The sequence below is a fragment of the Gambusia affinis genome, linkage group LG16, assembly GCF_019740435.1.
Source record: "Gambusia affinis linkage group LG16, SWU_Gaff_1.0, whole genome shotgun sequence".
Lineage (NCBI taxonomy): Eukaryota > Metazoa > Chordata > Actinopteri > Cyprinodontiformes > Poeciliidae > Gambusia > Gambusia affinis.
Genome location: NC_057883.1, coordinates 11926285 through 11953139, shown reverse-complemented (window position 1 = coordinate 11953139; position 26855 = coordinate 11926285). Strand labels below are relative to the sequence as shown.

Below are 26855 nucleotides of genomic sequence, written 5' to 3'. Positions count from 1 at the left end.
GGCAAAACTAACTTCCAAGTAAATTTTCAGCACAATATAGACACTTTTTATAAATTAACAATTCTTTAATATTAATGAAATAGTACTGGCTATACATGAAATAATATCCAGGTGGAACAGGACATTTAACCCAGCTCTAGGTTAAATGTCTAAATTTCACTTCTGATCTTTTGCATACTTTGTATTAGATTTTCTTCTTTACTTCCACTTAATTTCATCCAACATTTTCTCTTGTTGGACCGTGTTGCAAATAAAGATAAAGTATCTCAGAATCATAAATCTGCCTTCTCTGAAACAGCTAGCAGATCTGATTTGAGCGTCCAGGAAAAAGCTTCAATCATTGCTTTCAGATCCGATTAACCATGTAAAGCAGACCTCACCTTTCATGGACTCGGACTTGGCGCCCTCAATGGTCACTTTAATCTTGCTCTTGTCCGCCAACAGACCTCTGGTTGCTTTATGCGAGGCCTCCTCCTGCTCCAGCTCCTGTTGCAGAACCTTCAGTTTGTAGGTCAGTTCTATCTCTTTGTTGCTCATCTCCTGCACAAAGAAAAACAGGCAGAAGGCGTTCTGATTTGAAAGGAGACACCAAGCACAAAACAGCAACAGAAAAATATATCTGTCTGACAGAAAGCGAGCAGGGAGACGCGGCGACTCCAACAAAACAGATTTACAGTGGAAGAAGTAAAAACTTTCTAGGACTTTGTAATGTTCATATTTAAAGTAGCAGAGATGGGTTTTTTTTTGTTTTTTTACCTTCTCCTGATCAGTGTATTTCTCCTGAAGCTGCCTCTTCTCAGTCTCAGATTTGGCCAGAGCCTGTCTCTGCTGGCGAGCTTCTTCCTCCAGCCCAGAAATACGTCCTGCAAAGTGCAAAATAAACTGTCAGAGGGCGCTATTTCACAAAAAAATCCAATAATGAGTTTGAAAACCATCTGAAAATTATAGAAAGGTCCTTCACAAAACCTGAAGTACAGCATCCAGATAAATACTAAGTGTTACTACTCTGCCAAATTCATGGAGGAAAAAATCCGTATGGAAGTCTACCAGCAGCCTTTCAGGAAGTGCTGTGCTAGAGTTTTCCCTACCCATCAGGTCAGTGATGGTCTCTGAGCCCTGGCTGTGCTCCCGCCTCTCTGACTCCAGCGCCGCCTGCAGGCTGATGCACTCCTTCTCCAGGCTCAGCTTGCTGCGCTCCAGCAGGCAGCATTTATCCTGCAGCTCGCGCACATTGGCCTCCAGCTGCTGCAGCTGCTTGCTGCTCTCCGTCTGAGCTTTGCGGAGCCTCGTCGCCGTTTCTGTCTCGGCCCGCAGCAGCGTGTTGGCTTCTTCCAGCTGTGAATTCATCCATTATGAGGTTTAGTGGGTGAGAAGATAACGGGCAAATAAACTGAAGGACGTCAGCGTCAGCTTTTACCGAATGTTTAAAATCTGATTAAAAAATGTATTCACTGAATTTACCGTCACTCTAATTTATATAATATGTAGCTTTGGGATGTTGTGAAAGCACACGAAACTCTCAGCAGAAAACAAAGCCTAAAATGAACACAGTAAAGTTGCTCTTTACTTTACTTAATCATTTTTCTTAGGTTGTGAGAATAGAGCCAGCAGACATTAAAGACCTTTCCTTATCATTAAACATAATAACCCAGTGTAATCATGGTCAGGAGGCACAAATCATTTTATATTCGAATAGATAATGAATGAAGCATATATATTGTTGTATAATAAATTTTATAAACAAACATTTTCAACTGTAAGTCAACACATTTTTATGTTTCAATTACTTTTTTTTTTTAAAGGGATTACATAATTTCTTCATATTTTACAATCTGAAGCGGGACTTTAAAAACGTTCACATCAATTATTTTATAAATATCTCCTGAAGGTTCCTTGATTTTCTGAGAACTTGGTGTTGTCTGCACCGAACTATTTTTGATCTCTAATTATTTCCACATCTGCCGAGTTGGTAAAATGGCAACTACACCCAACAAATAGATGTGGATCGTTCCCATCTGCTCGATTTAATGGACATGTTGAAATCTGCTTTCATTTAACTGAATATGTGTGGTGCAAAAATAAGCAGCAGAAAGCACGTGCAAATTATGCGAAAATACCCCACTGGATAATTATATTGCTTTGTGAATATAATTGGATGCTAATTTGAAAACAATGTAGATGATCTGTTGGATCTCATTAGCAGCAGGTTGGTTTTGGCTGGAGATAAAATAACTTTGACCTACAGGTGCTTCAGAATGAAATGGTCAGAAGACCCACTGTGGAATGAATACAGCTGAGAAAGCATGTAGTTTACAGCTTTGCTTTGAAAGGTTGTATAAATGTGGAAGTACATTCATGTCTTCCTGCTATTTTATTACACGTGAGGTGAGTCTGGATGATCACAAAGCATTCTCAGTGATCTTGTAGTAGTGATCATTTAAATAGATGTTTCTGCAAGGAAAATTGTTGCATCGATCAAGTATGTCTAAATATGTGTAGCAAAAATTATAGTTGGTCTGCAAAGATGCTTTTCAGCTTCACCGGGCTGAAAGAAGATTACAAAAGTATATTAATAAAGTTGGAAAAAAACCTGTTTCTGCAGGTGAATGTTCTTCTCGTTGGAAATATGCGAGTTTTGATTTCTTTTCTTCATGTCATCCAGCTGGTCTCGAAGGCTGTTGACTGCACAAAACCAAAAGTGAAGCAGGGATAAGTTAAGCTACAGTCATCTGTGCAAAAACTTTAAATGTGCAAACCAAAAAAGACAAGACAAAAGGGGCCTTCATGTTTTAGTGTTTAGGGAACATTTTATAGTTTGACCAGGTGGGGGCAGCATGGCACACCTCATCTTATAATTCATTTGCATCTATTCCTGGTAACGTTAACTTTATTTTTCACTCAGCAGCAACGAGGAACAGATTAAGGAGTGAAAACAGGAATGATTAGTTTGCAAGTGATTTAAAGATTTTAATAAGACTACTGTCAGAACCTGGATCTGCAAAGAGAGCCTGGTACCTTCGTTCTCCAGGCAGCGCTTCCTGTCGGCCTCGTTCTCGGCCTTCCGGTGGCTCTCCAAACTTTTGTGCTGCAGCAGGGCCTTCTCTCGCTCCAGCTGCCTCAGATTCGATTCCAGACTCTTTCTGCTGCTCACCTAAAAGTCAATCAGAAAAGGAAAGAAAGCTGGGATCTCTTCCATTCTGACCTAAGACGCCATATAAATCCTTTAATTCCAGACACGTACCTCTTCCTCAAGTTCTTTGGTTATTTTTTCTAAGCGGACAGTTGCGGCTCTGCAGAGAAATAAGTGGATAAAACATGAGTGAAGGTTTCAGCAGTTTGCACACCACAGTAGCAACATACTTGCTGATCTTGCACCTGCATTTGTTCTCTAGTTCATCTTTGACATGTTTATCTTTATTCATCTGAAGCTCCAGATGGTGAAGTTTCTTCTGAAGCGCTGCCGACTGAGAACAGAAAACATCAACCAGCGATTAGAGGAGGACAGTTTTAGAGCTTCATTTGAGCAAAGCCTGAAATCAATGTCTGTCTGAACATCTGAACAGTGGAGAACATTTTGGAGTTTCCAAGGATAAGATGACCTGTTGTCCAAACTCAGTTATTTTCGTATAGCCCACAAATACCAAACTCACCAATAACAGTCATGTTCACACTGAGGTTTCCCAGTTGTTGTTTTTAAACATACAAACAACCTCAAACGGTAAACTGCGACTTCCTCATCTGAAATTTAGAGCAACGTGTTGGCAAGAAAGGTACATCCTTTAATAAACTTTTTTCTTTTCATCTTTCATCTAGAGATGTGTTACTGCACAACTGTGGGATACCTCAAGGCTCCATCTTAGATCAAGTCCTTTTCTTGATTCCTCTGGTGCCTATTTACAAAAAGCACAACAACCCATTTTGCCATTTTGCTTATCATCTGCAGATATATCTGTATATTATAGAAGAAATATTTAGATTGTTGTTAAGCTGCCTTACAGACAGGCAAACATGGCAAGAGACAACTTTGTGAATCTCAACAAAAACAAAACGAGCGCTTAGGGGATTTAGGCTGTGACAGTGACATTGGTCTAATAACTTAGAAAATACTTTAATCTACACTGATCAGGATTAAACTAACTAAATCGTCTTTATAATGATGTTCCTAACCCAAAAACACTTAAAAAAATATTTACAATTAACAATGAGCAATAAATAATAAAAGTTGAAGAGGTCAGAAAAAACAACTTCTAAAACTCAACTGGAGAAATGGAGGGAAGAGGTGAACCTTTGAGTCACCAAATCTCCATGGCAACCATTAGATGCCATTTACAAGCAAACTGATTGTTTGGGTGGAAAGCCAGGAACAAGCATTGTCTGCCTTGCCATCACTAATTTAAAAAAGAGGAAATCTGCTAAATGCTACAAGGGCTTTGACTAGAACTGTGCTTTGATCAGATGAAGCTTTTGAGTTTGACCTTTCCTGCAACAAAAAAATCCATGTGTGTTTGGCATAGAGGTGGTTAACTTTATGAAGGGGAAAAAACTGTGGATAAAGTGGATTTGTCTTCTCATGTTCGTCATTTACCTCTTGTAAAAGGCTACATTAATGAAAGGTCAAAGCAGTCTTATTACCTGCAGAGGTACATCAATAAAACCTTCTAATAAACTGTTCATTGTAGTCCTGGCTTCCTTCAAATGCCCATGTAACATTTTTACGACACCCAATGGAAATGCACTCAAACATTCAAGATAAAGGCTGCACTTTGATCCCCAGAGGACTGTGCTGTTTAGAGCTGCATATGTGGGGTTAGAAAGATAGTCAGTAAAACCAGCCATGACTGAATTCTGTGAAGTTATTAGTGAACCAAACTGAAATATGAGGGAGAGTAAAAGCAATTAGATTTTTTTAAAATCCACCATTAAAGTTTGATTTGACATCCTTGATCAGTCCAGTAAAATTTATTTTCACCACAAAAAAAAAAAAAAGTTTATTCTTTACAGAGTCTGCATTCCTCACTAGCTTCCTGTCAGATGCAGGATTGATGATTAAGATGTTGGATAAAATTTTTTTTTTAAACCCCCCAAAAAATTCTTCTCAATGTTAGATTTTTATCAACTGTAGCCCAAAGGGTCAGAGTTAGAGGGTTAAGATTTGTCTTTCTGACTCAAGTGATCTAATTTTGAGAATATTCTATTCTAGCCAAGAGACACGTGTTTAATATAGACATAATAAGAAAAATACCATAATTTTTGGCTTGCATTTGAAATATGTGGGTCTCACAGCATTTCAAACAATAAATTAATAAATTATAGAGTATTAAACAGTTATTTATGTATCAAAAATTAAAAAAAACAAACCCTGCTTAAGTATCAATCTTTCATGACATATTCTTTCCAATTTCACTTCATACTTTCATACACAGACAAGATAATGTTGCCCTGATTATCACTCCTCCATCACCGTGCTTGATAGCTGATAATAGGTGATTGTAAATGATGTGTTTGAGTTCAGGTTAATGTCTGAACGGCTCTGCTTTAGTCTTATCAGAGTAAAGTTTAGTCTTATCTTCCAGAAGCCTGAGCAGACCTTAGTTGTGCTGCTGTAATATTATGATTATTATTATAATGACAGGAGGTATTCTGCTTCAATTATCTGTTATATAAGATATTCAGTTTATCGAGATAAGCCTGTATACAGCATTATAAAGAAGTTAACACGTTTTGAAGATTCTTCCATTCTTGAAAAGTAAAAGCAGTTTTGTTTAGTTTATCTTAAGACTAAAAAAAACAACAAACATATGATTTAAAATCCTTTACCACCATCATTGTGTATTTATCAGTATTTACCTCTCCTTTGGAGTTATCATGTGCCACTGAGGAATTGTTGGCAGAAATTAACAACCTAAAAGGGAAAAAAAGAACCAAAAATCACATGTGGTTAAAGCAGGAGGCCAGTTTCTAAAACAATTAGAGACAATCAGAGAGAACGAGGAGGATTTACTGGTCCTCTTTGAAGTAGGTGAAGCCAACAAACGGTAGCTGATTTCCGACAAAAGCCTTAGGTGTGGGGAATGTTTCTACGTCGCCTTTGTCGTCTTCGATCTCGTCGAAATTACTGGTGTCTATGTCGCTGCTCAGCTCCGGGACCACTGGGGCGACAGCTGGTTAGAAAGAAGGGGAGAAAAAAAAGAAAAGTGCTGGAAAAGAAAGTTTATCCTGCAACATCTGCGTGCGTGAGAGGAGAGCAAAGCCTGAGACTCGTACTGCCCCTGATGGTGTCAAACGTCCACTGGTCGTTCTTGAAGAACGGGTGCCGTTTGATTTCCTCCACTCCATTTCTACCCAACCGTACGTCTCTAAAAAGGAAAAGAAAAAAAAAGAAACAAACATTGGCATTAGTGATGAACTTGGAATAAATTTTACATAAGGACAAAAGATTGATTGTTCCCCACCTGTCAGTCAGGAAGGCACAGATTATACTCTTGGCATCTTTGGAGATGTCCACATCATCGGGAAAGTTTAAGGAGTTCTTGTGGTCCATGATCTTACTGTACGTTCCCACCAAGGAGTCGGCATAGAATGGAGTGTCACCTGAAAGGCAGCAGGTGGTAATGAAACAAAAACACTTTTATGTCCTTTCAAGATATGAATGAGTCGATGAAAGGGGTCACTCACCCACAAGCATCTCGAAAATGAAGACGCCTACGGACCACCAGTCGCATTCCCTCCCGTAAAACCCATCTCCTCCCTGAGACTTCAGCACCTCTGGAGAGATGTAGTCTGGAGTGCCGACGGCTGTGTCGCAATGCACCATCCCCGTCTGCAGCAGCAAACGTAACAGAGTAAGCAAACTGGGAATCGTAGATAAATCCAACAGCTGGCATGTATTTTTGTTGTTTTGATTCTCTGCTTTTTGTGGAAACGTTTTGATTTAAATTTTTAAGGCAGGAACTAGTAACTAATAAACAATAAACACAGAGCGACATTTGAAGTCCTAACAATGGAACAGTTCTGTTGTTTATGATGTTACATAAATGGGAAACCAAATATCACTTCCTCGTGAATTAGAATATTACACAGGAACAGTAAAAAAAGATTTAATACAGAAAACGTTTTGTTACAGTCTACAAAGTCATGGGGGAAACTGCTGAGGGTATCAATGATTCGCTCTCCAAAGAGGATTGGGCACCAAAGGTCACTGCTAAAGAAGCTGCTGGTTGACAGTGTCGTATCCAGGTTGACATGAATATAAAGTTGAGTAGACAGATAGGTAGTGGTAGAAAAATGTACCCAAATAAAAGGGATAATCCATGCAGAAGTGGTAAGTGAATATATTCTACACTGACAATATTCACCAAGCTGATATTTCTTTATTAAAATGAAAAACCTTTCTGAGAAATTGCATTTTGGGGGTTTTATTTGCTGTGAGCCAATAATCAAAACTGACCGAGCTAAATGTTTAAAATGTGTGACGAATTTATACGAGTTTTATGTTTTACACTGAATCACTGAAATATAGTAAATACTGAACAATTTCCCCATGTATTTAGATGCCGTGTATGACAGGTTAATAGAGGTGGCTTGGAATATCATCCATAAATCACCCCATCCTAAAGTGTTTCATCTTTTCTATTTGAAATTCATACCAGAACTGCATGAAACTAATTTGCTTTTTCTAACTTAAAAAATTGTACAAATCAAAACAGAAAACACTGAGGTTAACAATAACAGCCGCAGCTAATTTCAGCTTGCTTATTTGCAAAACAAAACCACTTTTGTTTTGATTTCATTGCGTCATTATCCTGATGAGCTACAAAGACCGTGGACTGATGCAGCTGGAGGAACAGAAAGTGTCGCCAGTGAACTGCAACAAGCCGACTCACAGAGTCCATCTTCATGCAAGTCCCGAAGTCAGCCAGCTTCAGGTGTCCGTGTTGGTCCAGCAGCATGTTGTCCGGCTTGATGTCGCGGTGGATGAAGCCCATGGAGTGGATGGAGTCCAGAGCCATCACCACCTCTGCTGCGTAGAACTTGGCCCATTTCTCTGGAACGTCGTAGGTGCTGGTGAGGTTGACCAGATCCCCTCCTGGCATGTACTCCATCACCATGTAGAGGTAGTGCTCATCTTGGAAGGCACAGCACAACTAAACAGGAAAATAATCAAACAGATCCTGAACACACTGCTTTGATCAAATCCACAAACATCTGAGCTTTAAACATTATTAAAAGGAAGTGAAAATGTTGAATATTTCACACCTGTACAACCCAGGGACTGTTGGCGAAGGCCATGATGTCTCTCTCTTCCCAGAAGAACGCCGAGTCGGAGCGCTTGATCATCTCAAACTTACTCAGCAGCTTCATGGCGTAGACTTTCCGGGACGGTTTGTGTCGGACCTGAACAATCACAATAAAAACAATCTGAAACTAGTCTACAATGGCTACTGTGTGGTTTTTGTGGGCAATGAGACAATCTCGGTCATAAAGGGTGGCAGCCCCATCCTTAGAGACATGGCCTTCTCTCTCGACCGCAACTTCCTTTATGTCATGTCTGACAGACAGGCTACCCAGGTTCCCATTGAATACTGTGAGCAGTAAGGGACCTGTGGAGAGTGTCTGAGCTCCGGAGATCCCCACTGTGGCTGGTGTGTCCTGCATAATATGCTCTCAAAGGAATCGATGTGAGAGTGCAGATAAGCTGTATCGTTTTCCTTCAAAAGCTACTCGTCTCTAAAATTGGTAATACATTTTTGTCTTTTGATTCCTTATCAGTTACTAAAGTCAAGGCTGACCTTGGGTTCACTTGCACAGTTTAGAGTTCAGTTCTTTCTCTAAAACTCAACTCTCACAAATTTTTTCCAATTCCACAAACAAGTGTGACAAACCTCCTTGGCTCAATTTTCGACTCAACCCATATGTCTACTTTGCTACGAACTCTCCAATGGCAGAATTATTTGATAGCATTTCAAAGATGCTTTCACTGACCATTATTCCCTCCCCACATGTTGCCATAATTGGACTTCCGGTTTAACTAGAATCAATTAGACATTTTAGCGTTAATTTTCTTATTGGCATGACATCATCTCCTCCTTCGCTGGAAGCCAATTAAAGCTTCCTCCAGCACTCAGTGGCTCAATTACACCAAGACTTTTCTGAAGTTGGAGAACATTCGATATTCACTGAAAGATAGCTGATCAGTTTTATAACATGTGATGTCCCTTCCTCCTGACATTCTTACACTTTCTTCGCTCCCTGCTCCCTCATTGAGGAACACTTCACTCCCTCTTACTAGTTTTTTTCACCAGTAGGAGTAGCTAAAGCACTTTCTATTCATTTACTACACATAATTATCCTAATTTATTTGTTATCCATAGTTTATTTGCTTACATTGTTTTTCCACTCAATTACATTTTTGAGGGCCTAAGTAGAAAAATAAGTGTTATAGGAGGTGGTTTGTGTGCCTCACCTTTCAGCCATTATGATGCACAGAATGTCTGCTGTACCAATAAACATTCATCTTTATCAGTGACACGGACATGATGTGATATTCACTGCATAGATGACACCGATTCCTACCAGAATGTGCCTTTAGTCCTAATGAAAATGCTGAATTTGAAATGTGATGTGGTGAGTCAAGGGCAAATAAAAATTTAAATCAATCCATAAAAAAGACTGAATTTGTTAAGCATTATTATATTCTTATCTCATCTCTTAAAATCAGGAAAAAGAAACATTTCCCCATGCTCTATTTTCAGTTTTCCAAGTTTATCTGAACTGTGTGAAATCCTTAGATTATCCAGAGATGAAATGGAAAGTGATGATGGATTAAAGATTCTCTTCAACTTTGGCTTCCTACACTGTCTTCATTTAAATTTGGGTTTTATTTGGAAATCCTCAGAATGTAAAACAAGATTGTAAAACATAATTCATAATTTCAGTAGGTTGACATTTCTATAATCTAACTAATATAAAGCTATTCATGTCTTCAGCAGATCAATACTCACCAACTGGACTTCACCAAACGCCCCTCGCCCGATGATTTTAACTTTTTCAAAGTCTTCAGACTTCATCTGAAGATCTCGAAGCTCCATGATAATGTTCTCATCTGGAATAAATATTCACAGAAGATAAAGATTAAGTCACTTTATGAAGTTTTGTTGAAGGCTTTTAATTAAGACATTATAAAACTACTCACATCTGTTTAGGAAGGTCTCAATGTTTTTGTTCTTTCGTAGTGCCGGGTAGTCTAAATCCAAGACAAGAGCGTTTATCGAATCCTGAAAAACATGGGAAACAATCAGACTGGCCGGGCAGCAGCTATTAGCAACAAGCAAACAAATATACAGGACAGGCTGTAACGTGTGTCTTTAAACAGTAACTTTTCTCTCCATCTTCCTCCTCCTGTCAGTTTTTATTAAAACCCTGGTGACTCACCAGCGCTGACAGAAACATTAGCAGCTGAGCCGTTACATAACAGACCAGAACACATGAAGTAACATCATGCTGCAAAGCGCGAATCATGACCAATCACTTCTGTGCTCTAAATGTGTGGGAACCTTCACAACACCTGCAGGAAACCGCATCCTTATTTGCAGCTGAGGTGTTGGGTGAAAGAGCTCACCCAATAACAGCCACCCCTCACTCAGACTCACCACTAACAGCCACCTGCTGCCACTTCTGAGAGTTTATTTTCGGTTTTCTCGCCGAAACATCTCAGCATCAGCGACGGTCTGAATGAAACTGAGCAGCTTTTCCCTGAGCACACAAACAGAGAAACACCTAACCCAAGGCTGAGACGGAGAAGGTGACTAATTCCTCCATCTGCCTGCTTCAGTCTGTCTTTGATCAATGAGCACATTGTCTGACATAACCTTTTGAAAACAGTCGAGTCCAAGTGAGATGAGTCCCCTCAACACAGTGAGGACCGATTCCCCATTTACCATATGCCCCAGATACCTACTCCAAACTAATTAGAAAACATCAAAAAAAAGCTCTTTAGCAAGAAAGTGCTCCAGTCATTATCCACTCAATCTTCCAGAACTCTCTGCTTTTTATCCAATTCTAACACATAAGAAAAAAGAAACTTTCCTATCCGATATGCATGAGAGGGATCAGATACATGAATGAAAAGATGGATGGAGAAGTGCAAATAAAATAAATAAATAAAATAAGCACCTCATTCCCACCGTTTAAGGTGTTCTCCAGACAGCATCAAGCTGAAGATCATTGAGAAATGTTAATGAAGACGACCAATAAAACGGATGGCTGAAGTATTTACAGCAGTGCACCAGTAATAATATTGGTTCTGATCATAATCATAACCTTTTTAATCCCCCATACATAGTGGTTTGGACAACCTTTCGCAAAATCACAGAAGGAGAAAAAGTTTATTCTAAGCTACAAGGAAAAAAAAGGTTTTACTTTTTTTCAGTTTTGGAAAGTAGAATAACTGAGCTGTAGAAGTAACTTCAAATCTTCAGGCATGCGCTTTAAATAGACTGGTTAGGTGGTGGTCATTATTGACTGGACAATCAGCAATCAGTAAATCACCACAGGAACTCCTATTTAGAGCAGCTGTAGTTTCAATTTTCGGTGCAAAAGCAGAAAAGCAGCACCAGCTTCAAAATGTTCAGCCTTCAGGTAAAAATCACCGGGACTGACTGAAGTTTAGTTTCTGAAAACGTCTGCAACTTAGTGCAACTTCTTCACATAAAAGTCAAGTTTTTAGAAATGAAGCAGAAGCTCGGGTAATAAGGGGCGCTATTAAAGAAGAACGATGTTGGTCTCTAATCGGTGCATTGTGTAACAATAAGGAAGCCATCTATCAACCTCTGGCAGCAGTGCATTCCTGAATGGCTGCCGTTTCAAGCGCTGAATCAAACTGGACCAAATTTGACCCTGCACTGTGAATACTTTGGCTTTGTGGCACAGCCCTCTTTAAATCCAACTCACTTCCTTTGATATGGTTTCCTCATCTTTCTCACTCCTTATCTCACTCTTCTTGCTCCCTCCATCGTTCTGTTCTTGACTAAAGTCGTTAGTGGTAGGCCGAGCTGAGCGCTCAGTTTCCTCATCACAGCATCACTTCCCCATTAAAGGTCTTACCTCACACAAAACTACTATTTAAGGACAAAAAAAACATACACACACCACACGGGGTGGAGGGGAGTTACCGAGTGTCAGCGGGCACACACACACACACACACACACACACACATGCATGCGCGAGGATCTCCCAACGAGTGTGGGCAATACAGGAAATGATCCACCCCACCCCGGGGCCCGCAGATAATTTCACTGTGTCATGAAGCTGATCTCTGCTAGAAAGTCATTTCCTCCGAAGCTGCAGAATTTATCTACAGCTGAAAAAGAAAAAAAACTGTATTATGAATGTATAATTTGGAATAGTTTACCAAGGTAAGTAGCCACAGATAAAGTGGCTCTAAAAAGCGCCTTTTGAAAATGCCAACATCTGAGATGTAAAATGACAACAAGGTTTTTCCTAGCGAGAGAATGCCTAAATATTTGTTAAAAATGCAGAAAATCGTCTGGCTTTCCAAATGGAGGCATGCACAGAAATTTAATTATTCATGACTGTTAGCTCACGAGGTAAGCGTTTTAAACAGAGTAAACTTCCTCTTGATCAGCTGAGTGGTAATGCTGATGGTTTATCGTTTTAAGCTCAAGAATAATCTGATGGTTTTATACAAAATGTTCCTTTGAAACTTTCCTAGGACTGCTGCACTTAAGTTTACCAACAGTTTTTGCTACTTACAAAAAAGTAATAATGACAAAGAACAAATCAGCCAGCTGTTAGTCAATGTTTTTGATTTTAGGAACTTCCACCTGAGAACAATGGAGGCTGTTAGTCACCCTGAGTGCTGGAATGTGCAAATTCTTTGCTAAACCTGACAAACAACTTGAGATCTCGGTATTAAATTTCCTCTTTTGGTGCATTGTGCATAAATAAGGTTTAGACATCAGACAGCTGTGGTTAAGAGCAAACAAAATAATCTATAGCAGGTTTTTAAAGTGCATTGTTTCTGCATTCATGATTAACCTTTTTCTCAAATCAACAAAGTTGATGTAATTTTAATTCAGCATGCATTCAGGCTCATCAAGCAACCGGTTAACTCATGGAATACATAAGGTGTAAACGTTTTTATTTACAGCTCTTATTTTTTGTATAAGAATTAACTTCTGGAGCTCTAAATGGAGGTCAAAATTAGTTTGATGCATGAAAAAAAAAAATCAAAGGTGATAATTTTTAATGTAATTGTACCTTATTTTTTGGATGAAATATGAACACCACTAACCTCTACATTCTGTTGCAGCGATAGGTATAATCAGCTTCCTTTCTTCACAAAAATTAGAGCGCTCAAACCATTCCAGAACCATAAAAAAAAAAAAAAACAATATGTTAAATCCAAGAGATGTCTGTAAGAGCAGAATGGAAAAACTGAAACTGTCAGACATTAGGATTAACAAATCTGTGAGTGGGTATTAATCTGCTGGTGGGGGATATGAAAATGACTGCAAACAGCTTCTCTGATTTGCATTACTAGAAAAGACGCCTACAAGAATCCAGGGAACATTTTGCCGCCTCTGAGTCAAAGTACCCGTTTATAAATATTAAATAACTGGCTAATGTCTGGAGAAGAGCACAGCTGATTCAACTATTTAAACTTTAATAAACCTTCCTGACAGGATCTGGACTTATTCAACTCACAATATTTATCAAATGAAAGCCTAAAGAAAATTTTTAAAAATTAAATAATAAACATGATTGGTTAAATTGACCAAATTCAAGTTTGTACTTTTTAAGTAAAAGAAAGGAAAGGAAATCAGAGTACAAATATAACACGAGTCGTTAAGCACAAGAATTGGGAATCAACGGTTTTCTGGAAGTTTGTTTCAGATTAGAGAAGAATAAAAAGTGAATGTTGCCTCCCCAGGTTTGGTTCTGATTCTGAGGATGCACAGTAGCCTTTTTGGTGATGTCCCACTGGGCAAAGGCACAGAATCAGCTCCAGACCATAAATCTCCCTTCAAGCCCAAGAACATCTTTGGATCCCCCAGAACAGACGACAGTATGCCGCAGCTGAAAGGCACGAGGGTTTTCCTCCTGGATTTGTTTTCAGAGATCGCCATGTTTGTTTTTGTTTATTGTGCAACAGTACCAGCAAACCCATCTGAGTCTGCATGCTCCAAGTTCAGCGTCTGAAAGAAAAACTGCAAGCTGAGACGTAACCACTTGTAAACATCAAATTAGAAGCCTTAAATCCTAATTAGCATTAATTACATACGATCTAAAAGCTTTTTAGTCTATACTCATCAATTAAATGCCAAGTACAAGACACTTTCTGTGCATGAGGAAGTGATCTACTTATCCAGAACACAAGGTTTTAAACAAATTACTGTTGATACAAGTAATTAAAAGCTACACAGCAAGCCCCTTCAGCACAGTGTCACAAATCTCATGGAAGGCATGTTAACAACCCAGCCTTAGTATCTCCCTGAGCTAATACAGAAGTATATATATCTTATCAGAGTGAGTGGGTCTATGTCTTTCAGGTGGGTGTTTATCTATTGTTATATTGTCATCCAGCTACTCGGTTATGTCCTGTTGCTTAGCAGCTGCAAAACAAGAAAAAGTTGGAGCTACAACGAAGGGGCAGGCAGGAATTTGTTAGAGCTCCTTTTTTGCACCTTATATTCTTATTATAAACAAAATCTTGTGTTGACATCGCCCTGCTTCCACTCTCCATCACTCTCTAAAAATGATGTGGATCTCTTAGTCAGGAATGCAATGTTGCTAAAACCAGAAGACGCACGGAGGAAAAACACCCCGACCATGCATGCTACGCGTCCCAGCCTCCCCGCACCCGTCTCATCGGCAGGCATGTGGAACGGCAAAACAGCAGCTCTGGGCTTTAAAAGGATCGAGGAAAAAAGTTAAATGTTTTGATTAAATTCCAGCAATTTTAAAAATAGTCACACAGATAAACGGCAGAGACGGGCAGAGCCAGGGGACCGTGCCAGGCAGGACCAATAAACTCTCTGACAGAGACCCGAAAGCAGGAATCCTGGGCTCGCAAATAGCACAGTAATGTCTCCATAGGGAATAACAACAGCATGTCTTATTCATGCCTCTGACAGATTTCTGTCCCATGCTCCTGTGCCCTTCACATTTTTGGCACCCACGCTTTTATTATGAAGCATGCCGAGGAAGGTGCCAGAAAAAACAGCAAGAAAGGGGACAACGCACAAGTTCCTGCAGCAGGCCCGAACTGCTCACACTGACCAGCCTTACTCTACGCTTACAGTACCTTATGCAACCTGAAATGTGTGGGTGATGTCGAGTCTAGAGGACGACAAAACCAACAGCAGTAACCCACATGATTTAAGCTCAGACTCGTTTTGCTAAATTTAAATACATAAAATTTAAGGGAGGACTAAATGTTCCCAGTACTGATCCATCTTCTTCATAGCTTCTGTAATGCCGTCTAAAATACGAGATATAGTGACTATTCCTCTGCTGGTAGTCGATGCCAGTTTGTATGCTTCTGTTTATCCAACTGTAATTAGATAAACAGCTTAATACCATGATTCTCAATGGAGTTAAGATCTGACACTGGATACTGCTCTGAATTGGCAATTTTCTGACCTTTGGGCCACTGTGGTATCACCTTTGCCTCCAGAGACTGAACTGACAAATACATTGATTATTACTAAACTGCTCCTGGATTGTTGGAAGAAGCCCTTCTTGATCCTACTCTATCTCTGTGGCTGTTTTGAGCTGGGAGGAAGCCCACTCCTTTGGATGAGAAGGAACCCCACACATGGATTGTATCAGGCTGCATAACTATTGGCATCACACAGGACTCATTTTAGCTTTCATCTTTTCCTCTCTTCACAAATGATTTACAAAATATCCCAAACAATCAGAGAGAGGATTCATCATATAAAATGACTAATCAAATCTTGTGCTGTCCATCCTTGAACGGTCAGCAAAACTTCAGTAAGTGACTGGTGTTTGTCTTGGACCAGAGTGACTTGTTTGCAGGGATGGCTGGTGTCCAAGGGTCTTCACTTTAATACGTAATCAAATTAAAAGCACCGTCTGCCAATAATGAACAATATCTGCATGGGTGGCAATGTTATTCTGAAGTTCAGTACTCAGAACGAGATACCCTGGAGATCAATCTTGGCCTTCATCACTTCAAATGAACGTCCCTCGGTGCAGTTCTCAAGAATTCAGAAAACTTCTTAAGCTGCAGTTTTCTTCACATTTATACTAAATGTGGACAACTGCTTGTTTTGGAGGTATTCATTTCTAACAAAATAAGACAAAAATGACTTCTAAGCATGTCTTTGACAGCAGATATCAGTTTGCTAAAAATGTTAAGACTTTAATTGGCTGGTGATGTGGTTGTACTAAAATTAAGCTAGGATTTTTATCTTATTTTAACATTTTAATATCTTAAGCTAAAATATAAAAAAGTTTTTGTAAAGATCTAATTCTCATTCTATTATTCCACACAACTCTATAAACTGTACTATTCACAAAAACTGAAGCACCAAACCAACTTTTTTCACTCCAAAAGCTTTTGCAGATATGCATGTTTTTGATTACATAATAATCAACATATTCTGCAGAATACTTTTAATCTCAGGAAGTTATACAATTACATCAAATTAATCTACTGATTTTAAAATCTAATATTTTCTAAGTATAATTTCAGATGTTTTGTGACAGTACTTAGGCCAGAAAATGGTTTTAAAATAGAAACCACTCAGACTAGTGGAACGATACAACTGGGCTTGATTTCAGTTTTAATCATTAGGGATGAACATGGCTAAATTTTTATATAAATGTTTGTACTTCCACAGACTATTTGAAGTATGACTGCCAGATTCAACAGTGCAGCAGTGAGCTCGACAGAGCACACACAAGTGTTCTTGTTTGGGTTCGTTAAAGGAAACTGTGAACTGACTGACAATCCAAAGCTGTTTGGTAATGCATTGTATTGTTCGAATGCTGCTGCTGACTGCACACAATGCTGCCCGTTGTCGCTAAGATCAACAGAATAATGCATCTGCTTGTGAAAATGAATGCAAAAGTCCCTGAATCAGTACATGAGTGTGTGTAGGAGGTTGTGTTTCACCATTGGTTTGTGATGGAGAGATAAAACAGAGGCCAGATGGATAAAGTGATGTGAATGCGTGGGAGCCTTCTGTTCTCCTCTGCGCTCTTCTCTCCCATTTTAAACTAAAAATAAGACTCGGGTATCAAACTCTTCAAGATGGTACAAACCAGAAGGTGAGATATGCAGTGATTGGGAACAGTGCAGTCAGGAATTGTTGTGGCTGGGGATGTTTTCAAATTAATTGCTACAACAAGCAAAAAGTTTTCATGAAATATTGTTTTAATACAAATTATGTTATTTGAACAAATTACCATAATTTAAAACAAAGAGACTAAAACAAATTTTAAAAAAAAAGAGCCAGATGTTTTTCCAATCAGTAAACACTCTTCAGAGATTAAGGTGTTGCTGCAAGATAGAAGAGTAAAAGAGAGCTTGTCTCAGTGGTGTGTAAATATGAAGTAAGCCATAAAAAAAGAAATTATGGCTGCAGTTTATTCAGGATGCAAGAGAGAAAAGGAGAGGAAGAGTTTCCACAGACACCAGGAAGGATAAACACAATTAAAAATTCTTCGCAGTTTTCAACTTTGGCCTGTCAAGGAACTGGATGGATTTGAAAAAGGTAGCCACCTTCTGGAAATGACAAATCTGAGAAAACAAAGACACATTCTTGAGGTAATAAATAGAGAATTATAGTACTGTTAATGCTATCTCTGTACCACAGCATAAAATGATAAAACTATGAAAAGCCACTTGGAAATGTCAAGTAAGGAATCATTGTCATTTTAGAAAATAGCAAAACATCATTTAAAAGTAACCAGGGATGCAGTTTTCTGGCTAATTCTGATCTTTAAAAAACTTGACCTGCCGCCTCCAATTTTGGCCAGTACCAACTTTTTTAGTCTGAAATATCGCTAAATAAAGCAAGAAAGTTGCAGAGTTGGCAACAATTGTCAACAATTGTCACCTGTTGACTATTATCTACTGTACATGTGCACACATGACCTGGTGGGCCAATCTATCAGTCAAACCTCTCTCATGGGACAGCATAAGAGGACAGATGTTGATATTTAAATCTTTGCATAGGTACATAAGATTGGAGGATAAGATCGGCTTCACATGCAAGTGTCAGCCGATCACTAATCTCCCAAAAGAAAGAAAAGCGGCGTGCCCCTAAAAGTAAAGGTTCCCTAACCTTGACTCCAAATATGAATACCCATAGGCTGCTCACAACAGAGGCTAAACAAGAAAGTACTTTAAATAATGTTCCTACAGCTTCTTACACTACAGTTCTAAAAGAGAAATCATAATTGGCTGAAATCAATATCTGGTAGGCATTGGAAAATGTACATTTTGCAACACTATCTATTACAATTTTCCTGTTTCCCAAACAGAAACTGTGAGATTTGACAGACCACTACCGCATTGTAAAAACAAAGTTACCAGCAACAACAGTCTTTTGCATGCACTATCCATAGTGATGGCAGTAAAGGAAGCTGTTGAGAAAACTGATATTAAACAATCCCCAAATGGAAAAAAAAAACAACAACAAACATATTCTGGACAGCTAAACGGCTCTTAGCAAACATAAGACCACCACTTGTCCAGCTCAGGTTCATGGATGAACGCAACTAATAGTGAACATAGCCATGGCTGTGCTGGTTGCTGGGAGACTGAAGGAGTATTGAATGGTCAGGTTGTAGTCTGAATTCAGTCTGTACCTGGCAGGTCGCTAATCAAAAGTTCAGGTATCTTATTTACTCATAAGAATTGTTATCCGCCTGAAAAGTGTATGCAATAACAATATTACAAAGAACAGCCAGACAGCCATAAATATTAGCTTGTTATTTAATTACCCTGCATTCAGGTTGTATGTGGTAGGAATATATTTTATGTCTTTCATTTAGTAAAGCTAAAAATGTTTAAGACACTAAAGTGGAAGCTTTAGTTATCAAAGAAGTTAAGAAGCTACACATTATATATTTATTGCAAGTCATATCATTTTTGCAACATTCACTAAAATTTTCTCATATCACATGCTTTCCAATAATGTGACAACCTTATTTATATGATTCATATGCTCAGGCTTCAGAGCCTAGGTATGATCAGTTTGAGAAAATCAAAAGCAAGAAAAACAAAAATAAACTCATACATTTGAGATACATTTAACTTGTGGAGATATGTTCTCCTTCCCTGGATATCCCGAGATATCCTTGGAAAGTGCTTAGTTAGGTTATAAAGATTGTAACTTGGGAGGCAGATGGCTTGCTTTTGATGAACCAGAGCCAGTTATGTAATAATAGATCTGGAAGCAGCATGCCATGTTGAAGGCTTCATGTGTGCAAAAATTCTGCTTCTCAGTAAGATGCCAGACATGGAAAATACCTAGCTAAGACATTTAGAGGCTTTTTGTGGGGACCAACTACTCCTTGTGGGGACGGAAACCTGGTTCCCACAAGGGGAAACACTGTTTTTGGGTCAGTGGTTAGATTTAGGACTAAGGTGTGAATTGAGTTTTGATTAGGGTTAGGCATGTAATGGTTAGGAATAGGGTTGGGATAAGAGTAAGGTTTAGACTGTAGAAATGAATGGAAGTCAATGGAAAGTCCCCACAAAGATAGCCACATAAACATGTGCGTTTGCGTGTGTGTGCATTTGCAAATGGGTAAACGTATCCGTCAAAGAACAAATAATGGTCTCTATATGATACACATATAATCAATCTAAAGTATAATTCTTCCTTCCTACTTTTTTCATTCTTAACCAAAAGCGAGAAATATTAAAATAAAATTCCACATTTTCCAAGACAGAATAGAGACCACGCCACTTCTCAAAAAAAGATTATAATAGTTGCACTTCCTATATTGACACAAGTCTTTAAAAAGAATCCCAAGATGCCAAGAGCAGCTTAGCAATACGTGACTTCACGATGCTCTGTATCTTTCACTGCAGTGGAGCAAAACCTAAAAAAAGACCATGCAAAATGCTTAGAATCTCACCAAAGGAGGTGTGTAGCAGAGAGACTGGTTTGTTTTCAAGAAAAGGAAAAAAAAAAAAAAACCTGACTGTGGCCACCGTCCCCCAGTGCCTTATAAGGCAGTGTTTCTTTCCAGCAAGCACTCTGAAGCTTAGACTTGAGAGCAAGTCAACTACACTCCAGAGATGAAGCAGATTTTAAGCTCGACTCTGAGAACAGGATGAGCTGGGCCTCCAACGTCTTCTGCATAGACAGAGCAACACTTATGAGTTCAAAGCATGGAGGGGAAGCAATGCAATAAGGGAAAACAAAGGGATTGAAGATGTTGAGCGAAAGGCGCAGCAGCAAAGGGTAGGAACAAGAAATTGACCACGGGGAAAGATACAAACTAAACGAGTGGCAGAACATCACACTACCTCCAATGCATTAATATGGTCCATAAAAACTTACACTTTGTTTATGAGATAATCTAGACACACTAGGCCTGCAGCCAAGTTGAAACACACTGAATTGGAGCTACAGTAGAAGTACCTGAAGAGGGTCTACTGAGCCTTTAGAGAGGCAGGGAGAAAGTGACATGGTTAGAAAGCGAAAGAGGGAAAGTGCGGCCATTCGTAGGGACTTTGAGCCGCATGTTCAGCTGCCAACTATTTACTCACTGAGGTCATTTCTTTAAGGACGTCAGGAAAGCAACATAGCTTGCAATCAAGTGTTCAATTTTATTTTATCTTTTTTTTCTTTTACTTCAAATCGTCTCTTCTTTTGCTTGCCCTGAAACATGGCTCTCCAGTCTAGCAATACAATCAGCAGTCGAATAATGATCAGAGTTTACATGAGGGGAAGGTACCTGAGACTTCAGGATCAGGAATGCAAAGAGAAGCAACTTTCTAAACAGATGAGAAAATCTGTTCTCCATGAGCTGTACATAAGGAAAGTGACAGTTTCTGCAGATTCCTATCGGCCCGCTTTCTCAGGAGAGCCAGCTGCTTGGCAGCATCTGAACACATCCTCCTACACACCGACTTATAAGCAGAAACCTGAAGCAAATTACTGACTTTGTTTTGCTGAGCAGTAACTGAGAAGACCAACGAAAAGTCAACAGTTCAGCTTCTTCCAGTGAATTTCTTTTTTTAGCTGTTGCTAAGCTACAATAGCAGGGGCTGAGGTTATGAACAATTATCAAGGCACTTCAAGTATGTATGTTTTTATTCGACCTGCATGAGCGCCTGCCTGAGCTCTCTGTGTGTCTGAAGCTCACCCTGGACAATAAAACGTCTTGAACCCAGCGACAAAGTGGTGGCTAAAAATGGAAAACTGTAGCCTGTTTTCTCCTACGCATGCTTCCTTCTCCATCTCCTCTCTCTACACCTCCGTGTCCAGGATGTAAACACAACCGGAACTGAGTAATTTCTTTGGTAGACGTTTGTTGGGGAGACCAGTACTGGGTCATAGTGAGGGAATCAAGATGAGGCTTTCAGGGGGAGCAAGATTATACTTATTAAAGGGGTTTAGAGAGGTTTCCTTTTTAATAATGACCCAACAAATGTTTGAGTTTTTTCACAAACTATTTTTAGACAGCTGCAAGAAAGCAATAAGGCCATCTGAAATTCCTTTTGACCCCAAATTCTAAATTTTCCCATTCATTTTTCTTAACAGTAAAAAGTATCTTTTTCATAAGGTTGATCTATTGAGTCTCAAAAGACTTAACACAAATGTATTGGGACTAACTTATTTTGCAGTAAAAATGGGTTTCTGGATCTCTAAATTGTACTGGTCTGTTTAAATAAAACAAGGAAATGCATTTATGCACGTTAATAGTCAAGCCAGTTCTTTTTATAATTTAAATACTTCTGAAAATTCATACAGCAGTTCAGTAAAAACATCTTTCCTTCAGAATTTTCTCAGTGTTCATTACTGTTTATTCAGTAGATAAGACCTATTTATGCAAACGGGCATTTAATAATAGTACTGGGATGCTCTGATGCAATTTTTGTAGTGTTTTTGTCTTTCCTGTTCTTTTTTAGCATCTTATCATTCTCTTTTGAAAAATATGTAAAGAGGACAAAGCGAAACAATCCCTGAAGGAAAAAGAAAATAGTGGATTGCCACATGTCTTTAGTTTGCTCTCTTGTTATCAATTCTGATAACAGTTTTTTGACAATGTTCATCTTGAGTCCTTACCTTACGGGTCAACCGTTTAATTACATTAATCTTAATCACAATTTTTCTCCAGTCCTGCACTGAAGGATCTGCTTTGCACCATTTTCTTGTGATTGTAAGTAATGCATACCTAAATACTCAAAACTTGCTATTAAGTAGCCCAGAACTCTAATAATTACCTACCAAGTGTGTGTTTGTACATGTTTGTCTTGTGTCTCTGTGTTGACCTGTAATGAACTGGCGACTTGTAAAAGCTGTGCCCTGCCTCTCACTCAAAGATAGGTTAGTTCTACTTGTTGCACAACATATAAAGCAGAAAGGACCAAAAAAACATGTAACCTATGCAAAATAATCATATCAAAACTGCTGCTGAATGTATCATTGTTGCTACAATCCAAAACCCATGGAGAAAAAAAAAAACACTAAAGCACAACAAAACACTTCAAGTACATGTTTCCCCTCATCTTTAAGGTTCTTAAATCCCATGGAAAATTGTTCATAACCAACTGGAACAAGAAATTGTTTAGGGAAGATCTTCCTTTCCCATTTAAGCCTAAAGTTATTATATATACACACACACAGACACACACTTCAGTAATGGAAATGATTTTTTTTTCCACAACTGTATGCAAGTGAGAACTCACCAGGTCCAGCTGCACTTCTTCTGACACAATTACGCGTCAGAGTTATGAATGACTCTTTTCCAACCCAAGTAGCATCACTGTACAGGCTCAGAATATTTCAGATACTTCCAATATTTTGTTTCTTAGACATACAGGCTTCAGAATGTCTCAAAAGTGGAATTTTCACAGTACTCAATGCTAAATGAAAAGTAATAATGGCTAAAAATTGTTACGAGAAGAAAAACAAAACATTAAATCACATAAATATGCAACTCTATTTTTTTTCCCCAAATAATAATTTACTTAAAAAAACATAACATTTTCAGGCACATCGAAGGGTCCGCTATTTTATTATAAGTAGTCATGACAAAAAAACAAAAAAGAGAGTACACCCTCTTTCAATTCTAGAGTTTAACATACACTAACATGAAAAGCATCTCAGATTAACCTTCCCCTTGTGCAAACTTTGGGCATCATTTGTTTGGATGCAGCTCCCTGCTCACTCTACTGACAGCCTTCCAGTGTCTCTTTCTTTGCAGTAAACAGATCATTTGGTCTTTACCAGGTGCTGAAATGATTTAAATCCAACTTCAAATGCACAAAAACAACAGATTCCACACGGTCCATTTATTAAACAAAGATTAAGCTAAAATAAAAAAAAAGCTGTGCAAACATCAAAGCCCAGCCTTTCTGCTTTTAGAGGATTTAAGAGGGAACATAGCAGCCAGGTGCTGCTAAACAAACCACTTGATTAAATGATGTGTGACCACCTCTGGAAAAGAAAACATTTTGAACAAACAGGTGAGTGATAACACATCTTCAAGGTGGAAAAAACATCAGTGGCGACCTTAGAGCAGGTTGAGCGCCAAAGTCCTGAAACTTTTAACTGCGTCTCTGTTTCAACACACCCGAGTCAAATGAGCAGGGCCCGTACAATCTTAAGACTAAAAGCAGTTCCTAGTGACCTCATTTCATGAAAAATTATAGAATTTCTGTTATTCTAAGGTTTGCCTTAGAATTTTACCTCTGTAAAATAAAAGCTTTTTAAAGAGCTGCTAAAGTGACAAAATGTGGGAAATTTGAGGAGGACTAAGATGACAGGGAAGATGGCAGAAAGGAAACATGTTCTCCATCAAATGGATAGATCTGTGTCAACAGCACAAATTGCTTTTTGATGCTGTGTGGCAATTCATTCAGTTTTGCATAGTCGTCATCATGACACACTCTTCTTAATCCAGCCCAGATTCAATGATTGGACAATTTCACCAGAGTGTTGGACCAGGGACATACCTACATGTTGCAGGACACCGGCCTGTCATTGGTATGAGGTTTGAGACCTCTGCCTCAGAGAAACAACTGTTACTACTTAATAATCCGGGAACAATTACAAACTATTGGAACGGCATCATTCTCCAGAGAAAAATGCTGGCCACAAGAGAAACACATTTGCCAGTTGCCAGTCGTCCCAGCAAGGTCAGAGTGTGAAAGGCTCAGAGAAGTGAGAATATACTTCATAGACTTTACAGATCTCAGTTTGCATTTTAAAGGTTAAAGTTCATTGGCAGGATAGTTAGAAAAAGACAGAACAGGTATGCCATGTTTAGAAGGTTTCCATCTTTAGCTGACAGTGGATACAACTGGACAGGCTGTCAGAGACTAAAAGGACAACCATTCATTTATGCATAAACACACACCTTTATTTTGTCCACACACAAAAAAATACAACTCTAGAACCCAAGGACTGTTTATTTTGGTCTCACAATAATAACTTTGTCTATTCCTTTATCAAAATAAATAAATAATGTCAATGACAAATATGTTGATGATGGAATATTTTGACAACTGTAAACAAAGCAAGCTCCAAAAGAGAACTGGTTTTACAGTGTGCAACCGGTTGTTAACCTCATGTGCAGACATAACAGGGGTACAGGCGGGAGTTTTGGCCGGAAATATTAGTCCCAGAGAACACTCCAGCAGGGACATTCTCCTGCAGTTAATCCTAATCTGCAGACACGCTTCAAAGAGCCCCAAACTGCACTGTCTGCTCTGCGTCTTAACTATTAATCAGGCCTGTCTGAAGTGCATCCACGGTCTCCTTCTAACCGTGCCTTTATTAAAGGTGAACATTACATCAAGGTGTCCGATTTCTCAGAGGTGTTCACTGCCAAAAGTGTGCATATGTGCGTTTTAGGTTGCAGACACCATCATTAATAAATCATCCAAGCAGACTTACCAGCAAACTTTCCAGGTTTATGGCTGATCTGGGGTCTCTGATCATGTCCTCCAGCCTCTTCAGCCGGTTTTCCATCCTCTTCTCGGCGCCCAGCGACATGGCTGATTAAAACAAAGTTTCTCTGGGATTAATACGAAAGTTTCCCCCCTGAACTGTGTGGAGCTTACATGGGAGCCCCTCTTTTGTTCCTGGCTAACGGCCGGAGGCCTGGAGGAGCAGCCTTTGGGCTCTCAGCCCACCCAAATAGCTCCAAACAACTGGAATACTGACCAAAAAATGTAAAGCAAAAATGAGTTAAAATATTCCCAAAATGAGTTCTCCAAAACTAGCGACTAAGCTAGTTTCGACTGTTTTTACGACAACGGTGTTGAGTTTTCACCTCCCGTTAAGTGAAAGATGCATTTTTCCCTCAACTCGGTTTGAAAGTTTGAATTTGGAGATAGCAACAGGCAGCAGGGCGTTTTCTCAGCGCCTCCCCCTAGCTTCTTTCCTCCCTCTGTGGGTTTCGACCGCTTGGAAATCCCGACTTTGGAGGAAAATTCCGCCATTCAACACCGTCCGAGTCGCAGTTTGTCCGCGCCGCTGTCACAAGTCACCCGAAAAGCGGCTGTTATGTCCGTTCTCTGGTGAACAACACTTCCCCGTCTGAAATTCTTCAAGCATTTTCTCGTTTATCCTCCTCCTCTTCCCACCTCCTCCTCCTTCTCCTCCTCCTCTCCTCGACTCAAACACGGCTACAGGGATGGACACAGAGGGGAGGAAAGTTTGGAGTCTTATCCACAGAGAGAAGCCCTCCTTCTAGCACACTTTGCATCTACTGAAGTCGAAGTATCTCTCCTCCCCCTGACATCAACAAAAATGACTCAATTTCCCATAAGCCTCTCTGCCCCGTCCGCCAATATGAATGGAGTATTTTGAGCCTCTCTTAACAGAATGCAGAACGAACAGAAACAGTTTCCTCATTGTAAAATTTAAACGACAGGGCAAAACTAATTTCACCGTGACCAGACATTTAAATGTAGCATAAGAACAGAGTCCTTTTGTTTACTGTTTAATATTAGTTTAGAATAACTATTCATTTTTAGCTTGGTTAGGGTTAAAACAATGCCACAATAATGAAAGAGATTATTTTTAGAGAAGTGTTTAAACTTTTGTTACAAACAGATTCAATACCGTGGTTACCTTATTACTGATCAATTGAATGGTGATGATAATATACAGAAAGATGCATGAGCTGCTAGAGTAGGCGCTAGTGGAAAAGGTCCAAGGAAACGAACAGCTAATTGTTCAGCTCCTCTAAAAATGTTTGAAATCTAACACAGCCATAGATTTTAACCTTTTACTTAGAATGGGAATACGTTTAAATTTGATTTAATCTGTCCATGTTCCATTCCACATATTGCCCTTTGACCGCTGGAGATAGCAACATGCCTATCCCTTGTGACCCCACAAGAGATAAGGAGAATGGATGGGTGTTGCACTATAAATAAATTAAAAGATTTTAAAATGTTTAACATTTAAATTTAAAATGCAAACAAACTGACAAGCTTACTTTGTGAAAGTTCAAAGACTTCATACTTTGTTGTTTGTTTTAACCATAGCTAAAATCAGATGCTGCAAATTTAATCTTTGTTTTTGACCTTCAGTTTTTTCACAAATACACCTCAGCAAATAACCAATTATCAGTTATGATCTTAATAGGAAGAGGAACTGTAAAT

At 39.0% G+C, this 26855-nt stretch overlaps 1 protein-coding gene across 2 annotated transcripts in view; it reads right to left on the bottom strand.

Moving 5' to 3' along the window:
- rock2a (rho-associated, coiled-coil containing protein kinase 2a) overlaps window positions 1–25965 on the bottom strand; it is a 36486-nt gene extending 10521 nt beyond the window's left edge. For both annotated transcript variants that reach the window (XR_006373266.1, XM_044143737.1), the window contains exons 1-17: window positions 25138–25965; window positions 10193–10274; window positions 10002–10102; window positions 8257–8394; window positions 7884–8144; window positions 6676–6820; window positions 6453–6591; window positions 6265–6356; window positions 6002–6161; window positions 5848–5902; window positions 3376–3464; window positions 3242–3290; window positions 3016–3151; window positions 2591–2682; window positions 1089–1335; window positions 757–863; window positions 381–540 (exon numbers count right to left, since the gene is read on the bottom strand). Coding sequence is in view for 1 of the 2 variants with exons in the window: in XM_044143737.1 (XP_043999672.1) it covers window positions 381–540; window positions 757–863; window positions 1089–1335; window positions 2591–2682; window positions 3016–3151; window positions 3242–3290; window positions 3376–3464; window positions 5848–5902; window positions 6002–6161; window positions 6265–6356; window positions 6453–6591; window positions 6676–6820; window positions 7884–8144; window positions 8257–8394; window positions 10002–10102; window positions 10193–10274; window positions 25138–25236 (2152 nt within the window). In the remaining variant the exon portion in view is untranslated. The remainder of the gene's footprint in view (window positions 1–380; window positions 541–756; window positions 864–1088; window positions 1336–2590; window positions 2683–3015; window positions 3152–3241; window positions 3291–3375; window positions 3465–5847; window positions 5903–6001; window positions 6162–6264; window positions 6357–6452; window positions 6592–6675; window positions 6821–7883; window positions 8145–8256; window positions 8395–10001; window positions 10103–10192; window positions 10275–25137) is intronic.
- Between the last annotated feature and the right edge of the window lie 890 nt (window positions 25966–26855).